The 16,225-nt window shown below is 47.0% G+C and overlaps 1 protein-coding gene across 2 annotated transcripts in view; it reads left to right on the top strand.

Moving 5' to 3' along the window:
* Nucleotides 1–16,225, top strand: part of LOC149358496 (uncharacterized) — a 265,005-nt gene that overhangs the window by 89,958 nt on the left and 158,822 nt on the right. For both annotated transcript variants that reach the window (XM_089570582.1, XM_089570581.1), the window contains one exon: nt 6,027–6,082. In XM_089570582.1, the coding sequence (XP_089426708.1) occupies nt 6,027–6,082 (56 nt within the window). The remainder of the gene's footprint in view (nt 1–6,026; nt 6,083–16,225) is intronic.

Below are 16,225 nucleotides of genomic sequence, written 5' to 3'. Positions count from 1 at the left end.
CCCCTCGTGTCTGGAGGCCCAGTTGGCGCCGGACTTGTAGTAGCGATTTCTTTTCTTCGCTCATCTCTCTCTCTCTCTCTCTCATACCTTGGGCTCCTCTTGTTCGAGTTTCTCCCCGTTAATTACCAACCACTGCGCCGGTCGGAGCTGGCTTCGTCTTTGTTTACTCCGATCGCGATTAGGCAGGAACGTGATCTGCTGGCTCCCGATCGGCACGCTTGAACGCCGCTTTGGGACCTGTATATGTGTGTGTGCGCGAGGCTGGATAGTGCCGGTGTATAAGGGCTGCACAACCCCCTGTGTGCACGGAGGCGAGTAACCTGACCCTATCCACTCTTTGTTCCGAGCACCTGCGACGGTCTGCCGCTTCTTTCTTTTAGTGGCTCGTAGTTGTGGCAAGATTGAATGGTCTTGAAGGCGCCGTTTCTCAGCTGCGTGCTGGCCGGTTCGGGCTGGAGAGAGAACCGGAGGTACTGGTGGCGGTGGAATGCGATCGACCTCTGCGCTTTGGGGGCGGTAAGACATGGCAGGCTTCTAAAGGAAGTGATAAGTGGAGCAGCAGTTGATGAATACCTTTATTGTTTGGGCGCGCATAACTCAATGTGCGCTAGAGTTGTGCATGGTTCGCACAGCGGTTCTATTTCGCTGCGCAGTGCATGGAATCTGCCCGGTAGCGTGTTTTTCAGGTGTCGGAGGGCCTTCTTTGGGAGGGGGGTGGCATTTGACGCTAGTACCCTTTATTTGGGGCACTGGATTAGTGGAACCAGCAGAACTACGTTTATTGTCAGAGCCGTGGAAACACGCAAATACAAGATAAGTGGCTGTTAAGGGTACGTTCAGTATCTATCTTGTGCGGAGAGTGTGTAATCTACGCATCACTTTAAAACCGCTGTCCGAGCGCATTCGCGTTCGCAAGTATTCAAGCCTGCGATTCGTATTCATGTGTCCAAGTTTTCAACGAAGTTGCCGCTCACGTACAAACCTGCTTCGGAAAGTCAGGGTTCTGTTCGACTGTGTTAAGCACTGAGAAAGCGCAGTAGCATTCTTTCGTTCCACTAAGCTAGATCTGGTTGACGGTAGCAACTTAAAAAAAAAATTGGAGAAAGAATAATATAAAACGTGTCTTTCTCCTGTACTCCTGAGGTTGTTTCATTCGAACGCGACACGAAATTCTCTCTGCAGGTCCGCATTTCGCCGCGGCTTCTTTATCGCGACAGTTTGACAGCGAAGTTTAGCTTGCCTCGAGATTGCGAAACTTTCAAAGATATTATCCTCAATAAAGCCCGCGCGGTTCTTAATTGGCTTAGCTTCGTGGGCCGCTCAGTGACGCAACGGCGCTGATGGTGCACCCGGTCGCGGACACTCGTCAGCCAGATTAAAGCGTTGTGAAAGCCAAGCATCTGTCGCATTTTGATCGCGCTGCTCGGCTGGCACACTGGGTCTAGTAGAGGCAGCAGGAACAGAGCGAGCGCGTCTGGCATAGTTTACCGAGTTGGGAAAGCTCGTGAGGGGGAAGAGAACGGGGGAGGGGGGGGGGGGGGGGGGGTGAGTATATTGCCTGTTCCGAGTTTTGTTGTTGAACGAGTTGCAGGGATGCACCAAATTGGCTGCTTCCTTTGCTCTTTGTACTCCAGCAAAGGGGTGAGATAGAGAGAGAGAGAGGGAGGGGGGGGGGGGGGGTTGGCACTATACTTTTCTTGGAGCGCAGAGCGCGTATTTGGACAGCGGTCGGCCATACGTTTCCGCAGGCTCCGCTCGCGACGTCGTCTTGTTTCTAGGCGCGCGTTAGCACGCAAGCTGACGTTCAAGCCGCTCCCGGTTGCGCAGTCGCTGTGTTCTATCGCATGGCACAGCAGAAGGTCGCAGATGTTGAAGAGTAGTGAGCGCCTGGAACTCGTGTGCTGCGCGGTGACGGTCATTTCGCTGGCCGACCTGGGAATTTGCTAGGCGTGCACGTACCTAAACTCTCTTACGCCGCTTCAGCGCTGCGGAGGCTATAAGGTCTCCTAAGGTCTGCTTCTGACTAGCGGCTAGTAAGTTTCGTAACGCCCGGACCGGGTGACGCAAACGTTCGTTCAAGCCGCTGGGAACTCACGAGCTACATTCCTTGGGATAGTGACACGGGATATGTTTTTCCTTCTTTTCATTTTTTTTTTTTGTGGTCGTGGTCAGAACTTAGCGTAGTCTATGAAGCAACTTTCGGACTCCAGTTGACCGGACGTGCCTCGAGCGCGCAGGTGTCGCACTGAACGTTGCTTCTTGAGTCTCCATCATTACGACATCATTCTTTATGGTGTCCGTAGCTGGCGCACAGGTGGTGCAGATATAGGCTAGCTGTATGTGCTCGGACTGCAGCCATAGCTTAGAGCATGCGTCACGTGCTGCTGTCGTAACGGACTGCGTTTTGAGTGTTGCTTATATCACAGCTTGGACGGTGACTCACCTGATTCTGCGAGAAGATAGTTGGGAAGGTAAAATGCTCAGAGCGAACGTAAATTGACTCTCATATCGGCATATATCGGCGTCACCCCAGGCGATGCAAGGCCTAAAGGGTGCTTGCTACCTGTGGCGTCACGACTACAGTCTAAGCACAAAGAAGTAAAACTGCAGTAAGCTGTTCCCTAGTGCACTATCTTTTATCAAAGAGAGTGCGCTACAGGAGAGCTTACTCTCTGTTTACTCCCGTGTAGGAGTATTTGAGTTTATAACGCAGGAGTCTTCAAGGGCAGCTTTCGCGCATGCGCTACAGCACATGCTTTTTTTTTAGACGTTGAGCTACCGGAGCAGAGAGTGCTTTAGCTTTTTCTTAGGTTGTCTGGACAGTGTAGACAGCGTACATCAGCGCACAGCCACTGACATTGCAGTCCGTCGCCCCTAATGCAGCGGGCGCTTCTGTCCGCACTGTCGCCCTTATACTGCAATGCTGTATGGCACTATGGTGGTGCCTAGCCTGCGAGCCAGGTGGCGAAACGCGGAATGCCAAATGACCCGGAGGAAAGAGCCGGCGGAGAGGACGGTGAAAAACAAGACAAGTATGAATGTAGAAAAGAAAAAAAAGCTAGAGGGAGAAAGGGGGGGGAGCGCTGGGCCTTCGAAAAGGGCTCCCAAGACGCGCTAAAGAAAGAATGGCCTCGCGTAGAAAGCCATTACCGTCAACGCGCGCGCACGCGTCCTCCATGTACCGCCTTTTTCTTTTTCTCTCTCTCTTTTCTTTGCGTCTCGCGTTAAAACATGATGAGGCCGGCCGGAAAAAAGAGCAATAAGAACAGCCCTGCAAATGTTCGCAGCATCGCACATCGCGGCGGGCGGTGCATTGCCTCTGTGTCCTTGCGTACGAAACTCGACGAGAGTTGAAGGAAATTTAAAAAAAAAAAAAAAATCTTCTGTGGAGATTTTTCCAGTCGTTGGAGCTGTTTCCTTAATTTGAGAAGCAGAAAAGATCTCGAGGACCTGATGGCGGGTATCTTGCATCAATGACTTTTTTTTTCTTTTTTTTTTCTAGTAATTTGTCTGACCCTTCCACAAGCGAGCACCTCGTCGGAAAGAAAGTGCAGCTGCGAGCTTTTTTAACAGCGCACTCACGGGGTCAGAGGAATCAATGGGACGTAAATTATATTAGGGTTCACGCGCGTCCAGCGCGAGATTGCCGTCCTAGTAAGAAATGCCGCGTGAATGGGACAGTCGTTTAGAAAGGGTCAAGGTATCAGAGGAGGCGCCCAAATGTTTGCTTTTGCATTGTCAACCGTTCCTGTTCTGGTTTGGTTGGATTTTTCTTCGAGCTTGCTGTGGCTGTTGTTTTTAGTGCGCTAGCACTTATAGTGGGAATTCCCCGCATTTAGCCTTTGTTTGTTTGTTTGTTTGTTTGTTTGTTTGTTTGTTTGTTTGTTTGTTTGTTTGTCTGAAGTCGGTTTCGTGCAGGCGATGGGCATATACCGGTTGACCCAGCTAAATGTAACCAAGCTTTTAAAGAACACAAGGTGCCCTAGCCGTCTGAAACCAAATGAGGGTTGTTTAGAGTCGCGTGACCTAGTCTGCAGTATTTTTTTCGTTCTTCAAGGTTGACTAATTAGTTAAGGTTAAATAACTAAGTTTTTAACTATTGACATCAGAAACAAAGTGTCAATGGAAAAGTTGTAGATCGCTTTGAGAAACAGCTTAATGAGACATTTGCAGCAAAGTAATATTTACGTAAAGTTGTTTTTTTACCGGCCTTTACCATAACTCGCACAATAAGAAAAAGCTTCCACATGGCAACTGTGCCACTTCAACGTCCCAAGATGCGCCTTAAAGAATAAAATTCATTTTTTCTGAAGTCCTCTCCTCGATGAGACTTTGAGTGCACATTGGGGCAGAGAAGTGAGTGAGCAGCTGGTCACGTGACAACTTTTTTTAAGGCCAATAAATGAAGCTACGTAAATCGTAACTTGACGGAATCAGCACTACTAGCGGTTTTTCGAGGTGATCTAAAACTTCTGCATTGACACTTTCTTCCTGAAGTTAATAATTAAAAAGTTAGCTAATTAAACTTAAGTAAGCCGCCGTGGTGGCTCAGCGGTTATGGTGCTCGGCTGCTGACCCGAAAGACGCGGGTTCGATCCCGGCCGCGGCGGCTCGAATTTCTTTGGAGGAGAAATTCTAGAGGCCCGTGTACTGTGCGATGTCAGTGCACGTTAAAGAACCCCAGGTGGTCGAAATTTCCGGAGCCCTTCACTACGGCGTCTCTCATAGCCTCAGTCGCTTTGGGACGTTAAACCCCATAAACCAAACCAAACTTAAATAATTAATTAACTTTGAAGAGTGAAAACAAATACTCAAGACTAGGCCACGCGACTATGAACAACCCTGAGTTGGTTTCACTGGACTAGGACACTTCGCTTTTTTTCAAAGTCTGGTTACATTGAGCTGGGACACCCGGTATATATATACATCAAAAGTAGGGGTGTGCGAATATCAAAATGTTCGAATACGATTCGAATACGAATACTTGGTTCCGAATATCGACTAATCAAGGACAGACGCATTTAACCACTGCAAAACATTTATTTGAGCACCCAGGGACATCACAGTTAAGCTATCAATGATTAAATGAACGCAAAATGTGTGTGTGGTTGCACAAAAAGTATTGGTCTAGAACATTATTCTTAGAAGAGTGGAAATATCAGAGATGACTAGTACAAAGCAGTGATTAAGGCTAGCTTGCCATAAGCACAAAAGCGCGTTGCTGGGATGAACATTAAAGGTTGTGGTGAAGGAAAACCAGCTGCGCCACATTGCCAGGCCGAAGTAGTACCCTTCCAGCTGAAACGACTTCTCCAGCCCCAGAAAATGCCCTCTCATTTGGCACTGAACGGGCACGTATTTCGAGGTACTTCGTGCACAGCTCCGACTATACCAGCTTCGCAGTTATGCCCACAAAGGAGCTCACCAGCGCTGTCAGCTACGTCATGGCTCAACGTTACGCATTGCCATGGAGGAAAAAAAACAAAAGTATTTTTTTTTCCTCCACGCGCATTGCTCTGGGCGCCGCCATGTTGTTATGTCTCTATCGATAGGACTTGCGGACCGAAATGAACGCCGGTGCTCGCAATAGAATATTCGGCTAGATACGAATATTCGCTTTGGGTCGAATATTCAGAACCACACGAATATTTGGATTTCGAATCGAATACGAATACTAAAAATATAATATTCGAAATGTATTCGAAAATTTCGAATATTCGCACACCCCTGATCAAAAGTGATTTGTTGGCAGCTGATTGATCAATATCAGATACATTCGCCAGAAATTGAAAAACGTGACAGGATTTAATTTACGACCTTTCGACTGGAGGGCCAGCCTTTTTCGAGTGCCGAAAAAGGCTGGCCTTCCAGCCGGAACGCCGTAAATTAAATCCCGTTGTTTTTCAATTTCTGATTAAGAGTGTTATTTCACCAGATTAAAAATGTAAGAATGATTAAGAATGTTATTTCGTGACTACTTCTTGCGGTCGTTACGGAGACAAAGCGTTTGCTCTTTTATTTTTCAGGTGTCTGAGCCCTCGAGCAAAGTACTTCTACGAGCCGTGTCCCTTCTCCACCTCCGGTGAGTGTGTTCACGCATCAGCATGACGTCGATTGAATTTTATCAGTCCGCTTTATCATTCGTTATGCTGACTAACGGAAATAATTCCGCTGAAAGAAGCAATAATTTGTACTCGCGATTTCATAAATAAGTGCTTTAATGAAATAAAAAAAAATGTGTATTTGATTAAGAGGCGAGCTTTCTTCAGGGACTCTACCGCACGCAGTTGCCGTCGTGACCCCTGGGGGATGGAATTGGTATAATTTCTTTTCTCTCTGTAAAATACTCTTGGACGTCAGTTTAAAGGTTACAAAAGTTGGATGAACACACCAATATGCCGTTGCAGATAATTTAGAGGCATTCCACAGCCACCATTTCATGAGCGACCCTCTACCATTCATGCAGGGTACAGGTGCCCCACAAAGTATAACGGAGCATTAGAGTGGACAAAAAACTTGGATTGTGGCACGCTTTAGCGGCACGTAAATTATCGAGCTGATTAATAATTTTAATGCTCGCCTAATTAGCTCCCCGGGCGAAGCAGTGCAATATTTCCGCAGTCTAGTGCTCCGTTTTATTTCAGGGGAACCTGTACGGTCGCATTTCGTCGACAGCAAAATATGAAGGAGCGAATCATGAGAGAGTGGCATTCACCTCTTCTGTAGTTTTCTTTCTTTTCTGCCTTCGAACAGCGTGTATAAAGGTAACGAGTGAATGTCGGGCCTTCCATCTCATGGCGCCGTCGGGCGGACGCGTTCAGTGCCTGACGCGGTGCGCTTCAACGAGCGACGGTAGTGGACACGCAGCGCTCGACGTGCCTGGATTCTCAGCGAAACGTTCGCGTGACTCATGGCCTTGCGGGGGCCTGCGCGAGTGGCTTTCCCGCAGCTCACTTCTCGCTTTTTCTTCGCGCTTCGGTTGGTGTCGCCATCTAGCGGAGCCTTGCGGAAACGTTCTTCTCTGCTTCGGCCTGCGGCACTCGCGTGAGTTCATCCGGCACTGGTTGCGCGGTTGAATCAGTTGGTTCAATACATATATCCCCTGGTTACAAGGCGCTTTCATATCTTTACACGAATTCTTTTGTAGATTGTTTTGATTTTTTTTTTTTACGTTTGAGGGCAACCGATGATATCGCGTGATCCTGTGCTTCCTAAAAACTTCGAGCTTTTCTTTAGAGAAATCATTTGAATTTCGAAAAACGCTCTTGCTTGAAGGTTGTCTCAATTTCTGCGGGAACTGGTACCATATGTATACGGCATTTATTTTTGTCAGAATATCGCTTATTTCGGCGCTTTTCGCCAATGTTAAGATCACCGCCCTTCTCGTAATTTGTGCATTGCTTCACCTTTCATATATCGCTCACAGTTAGTTACACTGAGTGCGCACGCTATCGCTTTGAATCTGGTCTTGTTATCTTGCAGGAATAACGCTGGCATATGCTTTTAATAACAATGTTTAATAACAATTTTTTTAACTTTGAGTGGTCCCGCATGAGGTAGTCGAGCTACGTAGCGGTGGAACCTGCTTTACAAATTGGGAAAGGTCCGTTGTGTTATTCACCGCTGCCGCGACATCCGAGTTTCGGTGGAGGCGAAATTCTAGAGGCCCGTGTACTGTGCAATGCCAATGTACGTTAAAGAACCCCAGGTGGTCGAAATTTCCGTAGCCCTTCACTACAGCGTCCCTCATAGCCTGAATCACTTTGGGACGTTAAACCCCCTTAAACCAATCCATAAACCAAAATGTTACGTTATTCAGCTCAGTTTTAGTGAAAGGTACAGTTTCGTTCGCATTCTGACGCCATATAGTCATTGCACAGAAAATTCTGACGGACACGAACCTGTGGGAACAGACGAGAAATATGTCCGACGAGGGTTCGAACGTCCCGAAACGCGTTTTGAGCCATAATGACTGTTTTAATGGCTGGTATGTGGCCTGAATGTCTGGCACTTTGTGGAGCCCCTTTTCGAACGCCTAGCAACTTGTGAATCCGTCAGATGCCTTTATAAGTAATAATGCCCATACTGACGGTATTTTTCAAATGCAATTTTCGAGCAGTTTAAATGTTCATTTTCTTATTTGGACGTAATAACTCTCGTTAACGAGCTTTGGTGCCGCTGCGAGGATTTTTATTTGCGCGCGTGCGTGTGCGCGCGCAAATATCAGCAAGCAGTAGTTATTTGTGGTGCGCAAAACCATTAAAAACATAAACACAGTGAAACTCTGCTTTAAACGTCGAAAACTGAGCTGGGAAGCATCGTTTTTTTTTTCTTTTCTGTCACATTGCCTTCTTTTATAAATTACTGCTCGTGCAAAATTCGACAGCCTAAAGAACGCTTCTCTGTGTCACTAATAAATGCGGCCAACAAAAGGGCGCTTGAACCGGCCGGCGTAGCTTCGCAGTTTCTTTCAGTCGCTATTTGCCCTGGAAGTTTAGCGCATCACCGGGGTCCTATCGTAGTCTTGATAACCACATGTCAGAGTTATCTGTATGCGAAGATGGCATTCCTGTTCCTCTGAGTAATCTCTACTTCAAGAAATTATCTGGGGCCTGACGTGATATCTGACATTTTCTTCGGCAGATATGGCTTTCGGGTCGCAAAATACTCTAGCAAGGTTTATCTCAGGTCCTTGGAGATCACGTGTTGATCCAGATGATTGGTGATGTGTAAGAATAATATCTATCCACTAATCCATCTCCAAACGTGAGGCCTAGAACTACTGGCTGGTTTTCCAGTGAAGTACCGTAATTTCGGAACTATAATCCACGGCCGGTTAATTGTCCGCGTGGTTTTATTTTGGCCGCAAAACAATTTTTTCATTACATTAACATTCATAGAGCAGCAAATACACGGTGACGTTGGATCAGAACGTAGAGAAAACAACACTGACAATGCAAATGCAGCGCAAGGTTGTCCGCAAAAAAACATCGTAATATGATGATTGTGTAGATGGCGACGCGTTACAATGGGCAAATTTTTAATCAGAGGGTCCACACTTGGAATAATTACTCCTCGAAGTTCAATATTTTAACTGTTAAGCATGTATATTCCGCTGACGGTATATATCGCGGTAAATGCGCTTCGTGTTGCAAAATCCTAAAGCACATTGTACTGAAAGCCGCTGTTGCAGTCGTGGAAAGTGCAGACCTTCGCTACAGTATACACATAGATTTTACTCAGTACTGTGAACTATACAATGACTATAGACGGGGTAATTCAATTTTCAGAGGGTGCTCTTGACATGAAAGGGCTTCAATGATTGATCAAATAAACTCACTGCGTTTTTAATTGAAGGCTGCATTACTTCATGGATTTTCCCTGACTTAGGCGAGCGGCACCAGGATGTCGCCATGAATGGATGCTTTTTCAGACAAGGGCGTCCGCAGAACTTTTAAGCATGAAATGCTTTTAGCTCCCGTTGTCGGCAGTGTGGTGACGTCACGCCGAGACCGAGCGCCAACATCCGGGCACTGAAATCCACTCATCCGGGCACTGAAATCCACTCATCCGGGCACTGATATCCACTCATTCGGGCACTGAATTCCAGTCATCCGGGCACTGAATTCCAGTCATCCGGGCACTGAATTCCAGTCATCCGGGCTCTGAAACGAGAACATCCGGGCACCGTACGAGACTTAGCGAGATTTAACGAGACTCTCTAAGCCCTCCTACGCGACCGGCATGCAAGCGCCGGTTGGTCTCCAAACGAGACAAAAAATAACTGCTGCCAGTGCCTTCTCAATGTTTATCAAGATATCAGTGGAGCTGTGGGTTTGATAATGCACGGAATTATAATTTCCGATTTCTAATAACGCGTGCAAAAAGCACATAAATGCCATGTTGCACTTCGTTGTCGTACGTGATCCGGGGGAGAAGCGCTGCGTTCAAAGGGCAAGGCATCGCGCCGAACGGGTGGTGGCGTTCCTCCCTTCCTTTACGGCGCGGTTCGGGTGTCCACCGAGATGGCAGTGAATACTGCGCCATTTCCTTTCCTCAAAAAACCTTGCGTTCAAATGGCAAGGCATCGCGCTGAACGGGTGGTGGCGTTCCTTCCTTCCTGTACGGTGCGGTTCGGGTGTCCACCGAGATGACATTAGGCCCGTAAACATTTCATGCTTACTCTACTCTCGTTTACGGGAGAGGCAGAGATTTTTTTCAAATGCTTTTTCTGGGTGTACCACACTCTCAGGCCTCGGTCATTTTTTGTGTCTCGTTTACATAAACGATTTGCCTCCCTGCGTCGAATCGCCTGTTAGCATTGGAATTTTTGCATGTGGTGCTTAACGAAGAGGATTAAATTTATATTAATCTATAAATGACAAAAAAAAATAAAATTTTTCACGCTCGCCAGACAGTACTGAGGAGATAAAACCTGACTGGGCGTTACATTTACTAAAATCCTCAGCAGAGGTACTCGGAGATACCACCGCGGCTGAAGGGTCTTGCGACAGGTGGAATTCGCGCATGTTTTTAAACATTTAATAATCAATCGGCATGAAACAGTCAAAAAATGATTAGCTGTGTTTTGAACTATTGAAGATTATTTGCTTCCTGACGATTTTTGACGAACTTTTGATTGCCGTCTTGCTGAGTTGTCTTTCGTAGAAGGTTTTATTCAGCATCTCGGAAGTCTAGAATTTAAAATTAATGTTTGAAATTTATTTGTCTTTTACTTTCTACCTCTCAAGTTTCGAGCGTTTGACTTGTTCAGTTGCTTTTATGTGCTCATTACTTCTGTCACATACTTCCAATTCTTTCGAAGTCTTAAGTCTTGTTCCTGCGCTCGTTTTAGTCAAAAAGTGCCTCTTCTATTTTTTTCATCACACAGTGTGTGCAGTTCAACCTGCTGTGGGCTCGAGGAGAGACTCAAATAAAAAAAAATCTAACTTCAAGAAGAATGGCGTAGACGGAAGTAGCCGGTGCGCTAATTAATTACATTGCTCATACAACATGTTACTCGAGGCTCATACCGGAGCTGTTTGAAGAGGGTAATTAAAAAGCGCTCTCTCCTGTCTCTTGCCTTCTGTTTCGCGTCTTTTACCTGAAAAATATGCTTCTCCAACTGTCCTGTAACGAACCACTCTTTTTAATCCAGCGGAGTCTCGCTTTTCGCTAAATCGTCGGCGGGTCAGTCTGTTCAAACGGTAACGTTGTTTAAACATCACCGAAGAAGAATCGGGCTCCTTCCACCGCGAAGTATGGAAGTAACAATTGTATAAGCGTTATATCAGTCTGCCGAGTGGTGAGCTAGGTTTTTGCTTCCGCACTTGTTCATCGTCGTTCTTTTCTTCTTTGAGCACAAACAACGTCGCCTAATTCGGTTACATCGACGGCGAAAGTCTCAAGTGGCGCTCGCTAAACGAATTATCTCCTCCCTCGAAGGCCGCCGCCTTGCGATCAAAAGTGATTTTGTGTTCAAGGAAGCCCGTTTCGGGACGTGTTGACCCAGTGGCCGACAATTTCCTCTTCCTGTTGTTGGAGTGAATTGACTTTGCCAAACAATATAATTAGTGCGGAGCTACACAGACTTGAGCGAAAGTCGAATTCCAGTGTTTTCAGTGTCACGTTTTTCATTTTTCAGTTTACTTCGAGTGCGCCGGAACGATGAGTGTTTTTGCAGTGGATTTACGTGGCACGGGCTTCGGTACACTTTTAAACGACTTTAGTACATGGTTGTGATGGTGTTGCGTGTAATGTTTTTGCTGGAGCAGGAGTGCTAACTTTGTTGCGAACTATCACAGTTTTTTTGCTGAAATAAGGAACGTGTAATCCGTTATGTGGAGCGCATGTTTTATAGGTTTAAGCTTTTCTCATATTTCACGCTTATAAGCTGGGATATGCAGATGCGCTTATCGCTGGTTAATTAAGACAGTCGCTCATCGTGTTACTTCATTGCATTAGTTTGTTTCATGTATTTCCTTGTCACCTATTTTACTCGTATTCTTTTGAAAGAAAAGTGCACCCCCCCCCCCCCCCCCCCCCCCGTCCCCCAGTCTGCAAATGTTTGCATTCAGATTAGATTCCTGACAAATGCATCAATTCTGGGATGTTATTAATGTAAACCATAGTGTGACTGAGTAGTTAGCTTCATAGAGTCACATTCACAGATTTAGCTTCTCAGAGTTTGAGTAACCTAAACCGATCATGTCCCAACAGAAGTAATTGACTTGCTGACCTCTGTTCACCAGCTTGATTAACAGAACTGAAACAGATTGTGCGCGAACTTTTTTAATGCAATTGATCACTTCACGCGTACGCATGTTTGCAAAAAGTTGCCCGTGTCAATATAGGTTTTATATGCATTCTTCGTTCGCCATCAGTTTTTTATTTTTTGGCGCAAAAAAGAAGACACCTAGACAAGACGCCAGCACGAGCCTAATGCATATTTATTTATATGCATTAAACAAAAATACACTTTTGAACAGTACAGAAGAAGAAAATATATAACAATTTGAATGAATATTCAGGTATATATCATTTAATATATAAAAAAGGAAAAAAAAAGTATCGAAGTTTTGCCCCCTCTCCTTCCACACACACATTAAAAAAAAAAAAAAAAAAAAAAAACTTCCGGGGTCTCTGCATACGTGTACCGATGACAAAAGTGGTTGTTCCCAAAAGATAGTCACGTGTGCTCTCGGCCGCATTTGATGCATACATGCATAAATGCTGCCCCTTTTGGTTTCGCACGCTCCATATAGTGCAGATAAAAGCGGCAACCCGTGTATACCAATGCGGTTCCTTGGGACCACCTCTGTTTTCATCTTCCGTTGTGTTCTAAGCAGAAACGTTCTGTAGGAAATCTCGCCTGATGTCGCGCCATATACTGTGGTCTCGACACGGGAGGCCGGCCCCAGCGATTGACCCCTATCGATCGCATCATTCGCGGAAGCTATAGACGTACAGCCCGGCAGCGCGCGCTCGCCCGGTTTCGCGGTTTCTGTGCATTTTCCGGGCTTGATTAGAGAGAGACGCGCGAAGGGCGTTTCAGCCGCCAGGCAGGTCTTGCCCTGGCGTGGTTGCTACCTTTCTTTTCTTCTCTCTTTCTCTCTTTCTCTCTTCTCACTCTCAGAGAAAGCTGCGTCTCCAGGGAAAACGCCAACAGTTCGCGTTGGGGGCTAGCGATAAGATAGAGAGAATGAGTTGAAAGTTGTGTTGAAAGTGACCGCACGGGCGCGAGCCAAGGCGGAAACGGCCGCATCTGGCTACTTTGTATGGGGCGTACACCGTTCGGCACGTCCTGCATACGATTGAGATTAGCTCAGTAGCTTTCGCTGTTAGCTGTGCCGCTGCTCTAGTGCGGGTGATTTCGGTACGTGATGCCGCCGGTGCCGGCTTTCGACGCGATACGTGAACGGGGTGCCGCTTGGGTTTTCTAGTTTAGTTTGCGCGGCGTCGCTGCAGCGCACGTACGGCGCGGACACGCACTTTTGAGCGTTTGTTTGCGCGGGTATATACCCGGCTGGGTTCGTGCTTTCACCGGCGCGCACTTACGAGCTTAGCGCGGCACGGCTTTTTTTGTGTTTACCGGGAATCGCGCGTTGGTTGTTGGGCGCTGTAATTTAGGAGCTTGCGCGTGATAGCAGGTTTGGTAGGACGTAAAGAGTTGCGAGCCGCGGGACGTAAGGGCCGGCTCGTTTCGTTACCGGGGGCCTGCAGTGTTGACGTCTAATTTCGAAACGCTGTCTTGCGTATCGAAGCTTTCGTGCGGGCTCTGTTTCGGTTCGTGTGCGCATTAGTTGTGGCGCCGATTGTGTGATAGCCGTGATGGGCGCGCCTGGACGGTCGGTAATGGGGGTGCCTTACGAGGCGACTGGCAGCAACCGAACTTCACGGAAATGTGGAGCGATTGAAAAGCAGTTTAGGCGGTGAACGAAAAACAAATGTCGTTTCATGATTTCGTTGAATGGCTCGCCGGAATTCGTTTGATTGCCGCGACAAGGCAGGCACTTGTGGAAAGGGGCGAGGGAAATAGGAAAGAAAATTGGACGAGACACTTAAGCTCCGCTTTAAAGGTATGACGCGTCAGCTTTAGTGGGTTAACACTGCGCAATTGATCATTCTCGACTTTACATTCATACATCCCAGGTAGTCCTCATACCACTCCTGATGCAGTGGTGCAGCGGTTCAGCAATGCGCCACTGCCCTGCTATGGAAGGTGCTGCCACCGGTGGAGTTTGTGCGACCCAGGTTGCTTCGCGACCGACCATTAATTTAACTGCCACCTGCCACGCTAGTAAGTTTGCTCACAATCCGGTGGGTAGGCTGTGATGACGTCAAAAGGTCACGTGACCTAGGTGGCCCACATAGGGTGCTTCTCCGTGGATATTTCGCTCGCGACGCCGGTGACGACGCCGAATTTTCTGCACAACGGAATCCTTAACGCTAACGCGATGAGTATGAGGATGGCTTCACTTTTGGGGGATCAAGGGGAAAGTTAGAAAATGCCGTCAGAAAGGTCACTTCATTCAACAGTAATTTCTCAGGACAGAGCTGCTCCAAAAGCAGCTATTTCTTTTCCTCTATGTGCAGGATGCTTCATTGCGCCTGACAAAACTACTGCGACAATAGTTTGGTTTGGTTTATTAATGGGGTTTAACGTCCCGAAGCAACTCAGGCTATGAGGGACGCCGTAGTGAAGGGCTCCGGAAATTTCGACCACCTGTGGTTCTTTAACGTGCACCGACATCGCACAGCACACGGGCCTCTAGAATTTTGCCTTCATCGAAATTCAGCCGCCGTGGCCGGGATCGAACCCGCGTCTTTCGGGTCAGCAGCCGAGCGCCGTAACCACCGAGCCACCGCGGCGGGGCGCTGCGACAATAGTGGAAGTTCTCGAGTGGTGTAAGGTGATATAGCTTGCGAATCGAGCCCTTTTATTAGGTATACCTCTTCTCAAGGAGAAATTAAATGCGGACACAGATAGCCGCTCTTCCGTTGTTTCTTTTAGCTTGGGCGTTATTTCTGACTCCTTCGCATGCCAGGCCCCCCTTTCCCAGGGTACTCGGTGGGCCGTACTCACTTTCCATGTTCGTGACTGCTGCAACGGAGTAAACTACCGTAACGAATGGAGTTTTCCTCTACGCGCCGGGGGCACCAGCCTTAAAGAGTCTCATTTCCCAGTCGTCAGAGAGCTATTTTAGGTAAGGTTTCGCTGGCGTATACGTTTCTTACTCGTCACTGAGCCCTTGCAAATACTAGACAATCTAACACCTATACTATTCTACGCCTCCGTTATCTGAAGCCCTTTCACGCAAAAGAAGATATAGAGTACATAAATGGTACGAAAAAAAAAACGCAGCTCGCTTCATTTGTGTCAAGTTTCGACGAACTTGAGTGGCAGATCTCATGACAAACGCAAACGACTTGCCTCCGTTAGCGCAGAGCAGTCGTGTATTGTCGACTAAATGTCCTCTGTAAAATTATTACTGCGCATTAAAAACCAGATCTTCGGGTAATAGTTTCTTTTTCATTCGGTTACGCCATTGGCCAAAGACAAAGTTTAACGATTACCTCATTTAGCGCGAGGATCAACTGTTTAAGCATTCCTTTTTTTCTGCCATCAGTTCGTGATAGGGGCCTCGCAATTAATAACGAACTTTCAAAATTATCATTGTCTACTCTTGTTTCTGGTACATTTTATATTTTTCTGGGTTTCTGGGCTGTAAGTTGCGGCGTAGTGTTTGGCAATTGGTTTCTTGCCTGCGCTATTTTGTTTCATTTTTCTCACCATATACTGCACCCCACTAGGTAAATCTCCTTCGAGAATCACATAACTTCTAAACAAGAAAAATAAAACAAAAAAAGATCGAGGCCCGTCCCATCGCCTCCAGTATACAGTATGTACAGGGTCCGTCAAAAGTTCCAAGGCCACAGGGTTTGCTTTTGAGCAGCATAGTCGGGCTGTTGAGATACCCTCGAAGCTCGAAATATCTGTAGAGAATAGAAGAAGGATCGTTCTACCATCTGAGAACCTCGATAGCTCTATCGGAATCTTAAGTGCCAGTATATACGGATGAAAAGCGGACCATGTGGCCTGGGAACTTTTGACGGACCCTGTACATGCCGGGAGAGCGTCGTAATAGCGAGCTTCGCGGAGGCGTCGCGCTTTGAAACGAAGGTCGGGAAAGTGGGACGTATGCAAGTCTGTCGCCCATGTTGT

This window comes from Amblyomma mixtum, chromosome 2 (genome assembly GCF_055824585.1).
Source record: "Amblyomma mixtum isolate Tamu chromosome 2, ASM5582458v1, whole genome shotgun sequence".
Lineage (NCBI taxonomy): Eukaryota > Metazoa > Arthropoda > Arachnida > Ixodida > Ixodidae > Amblyomma > Amblyomma mixtum.
Note: the sequence above shows the minus strand (reverse complement) of the source record. Positions and strands in the feature narration are given on the sequence as shown.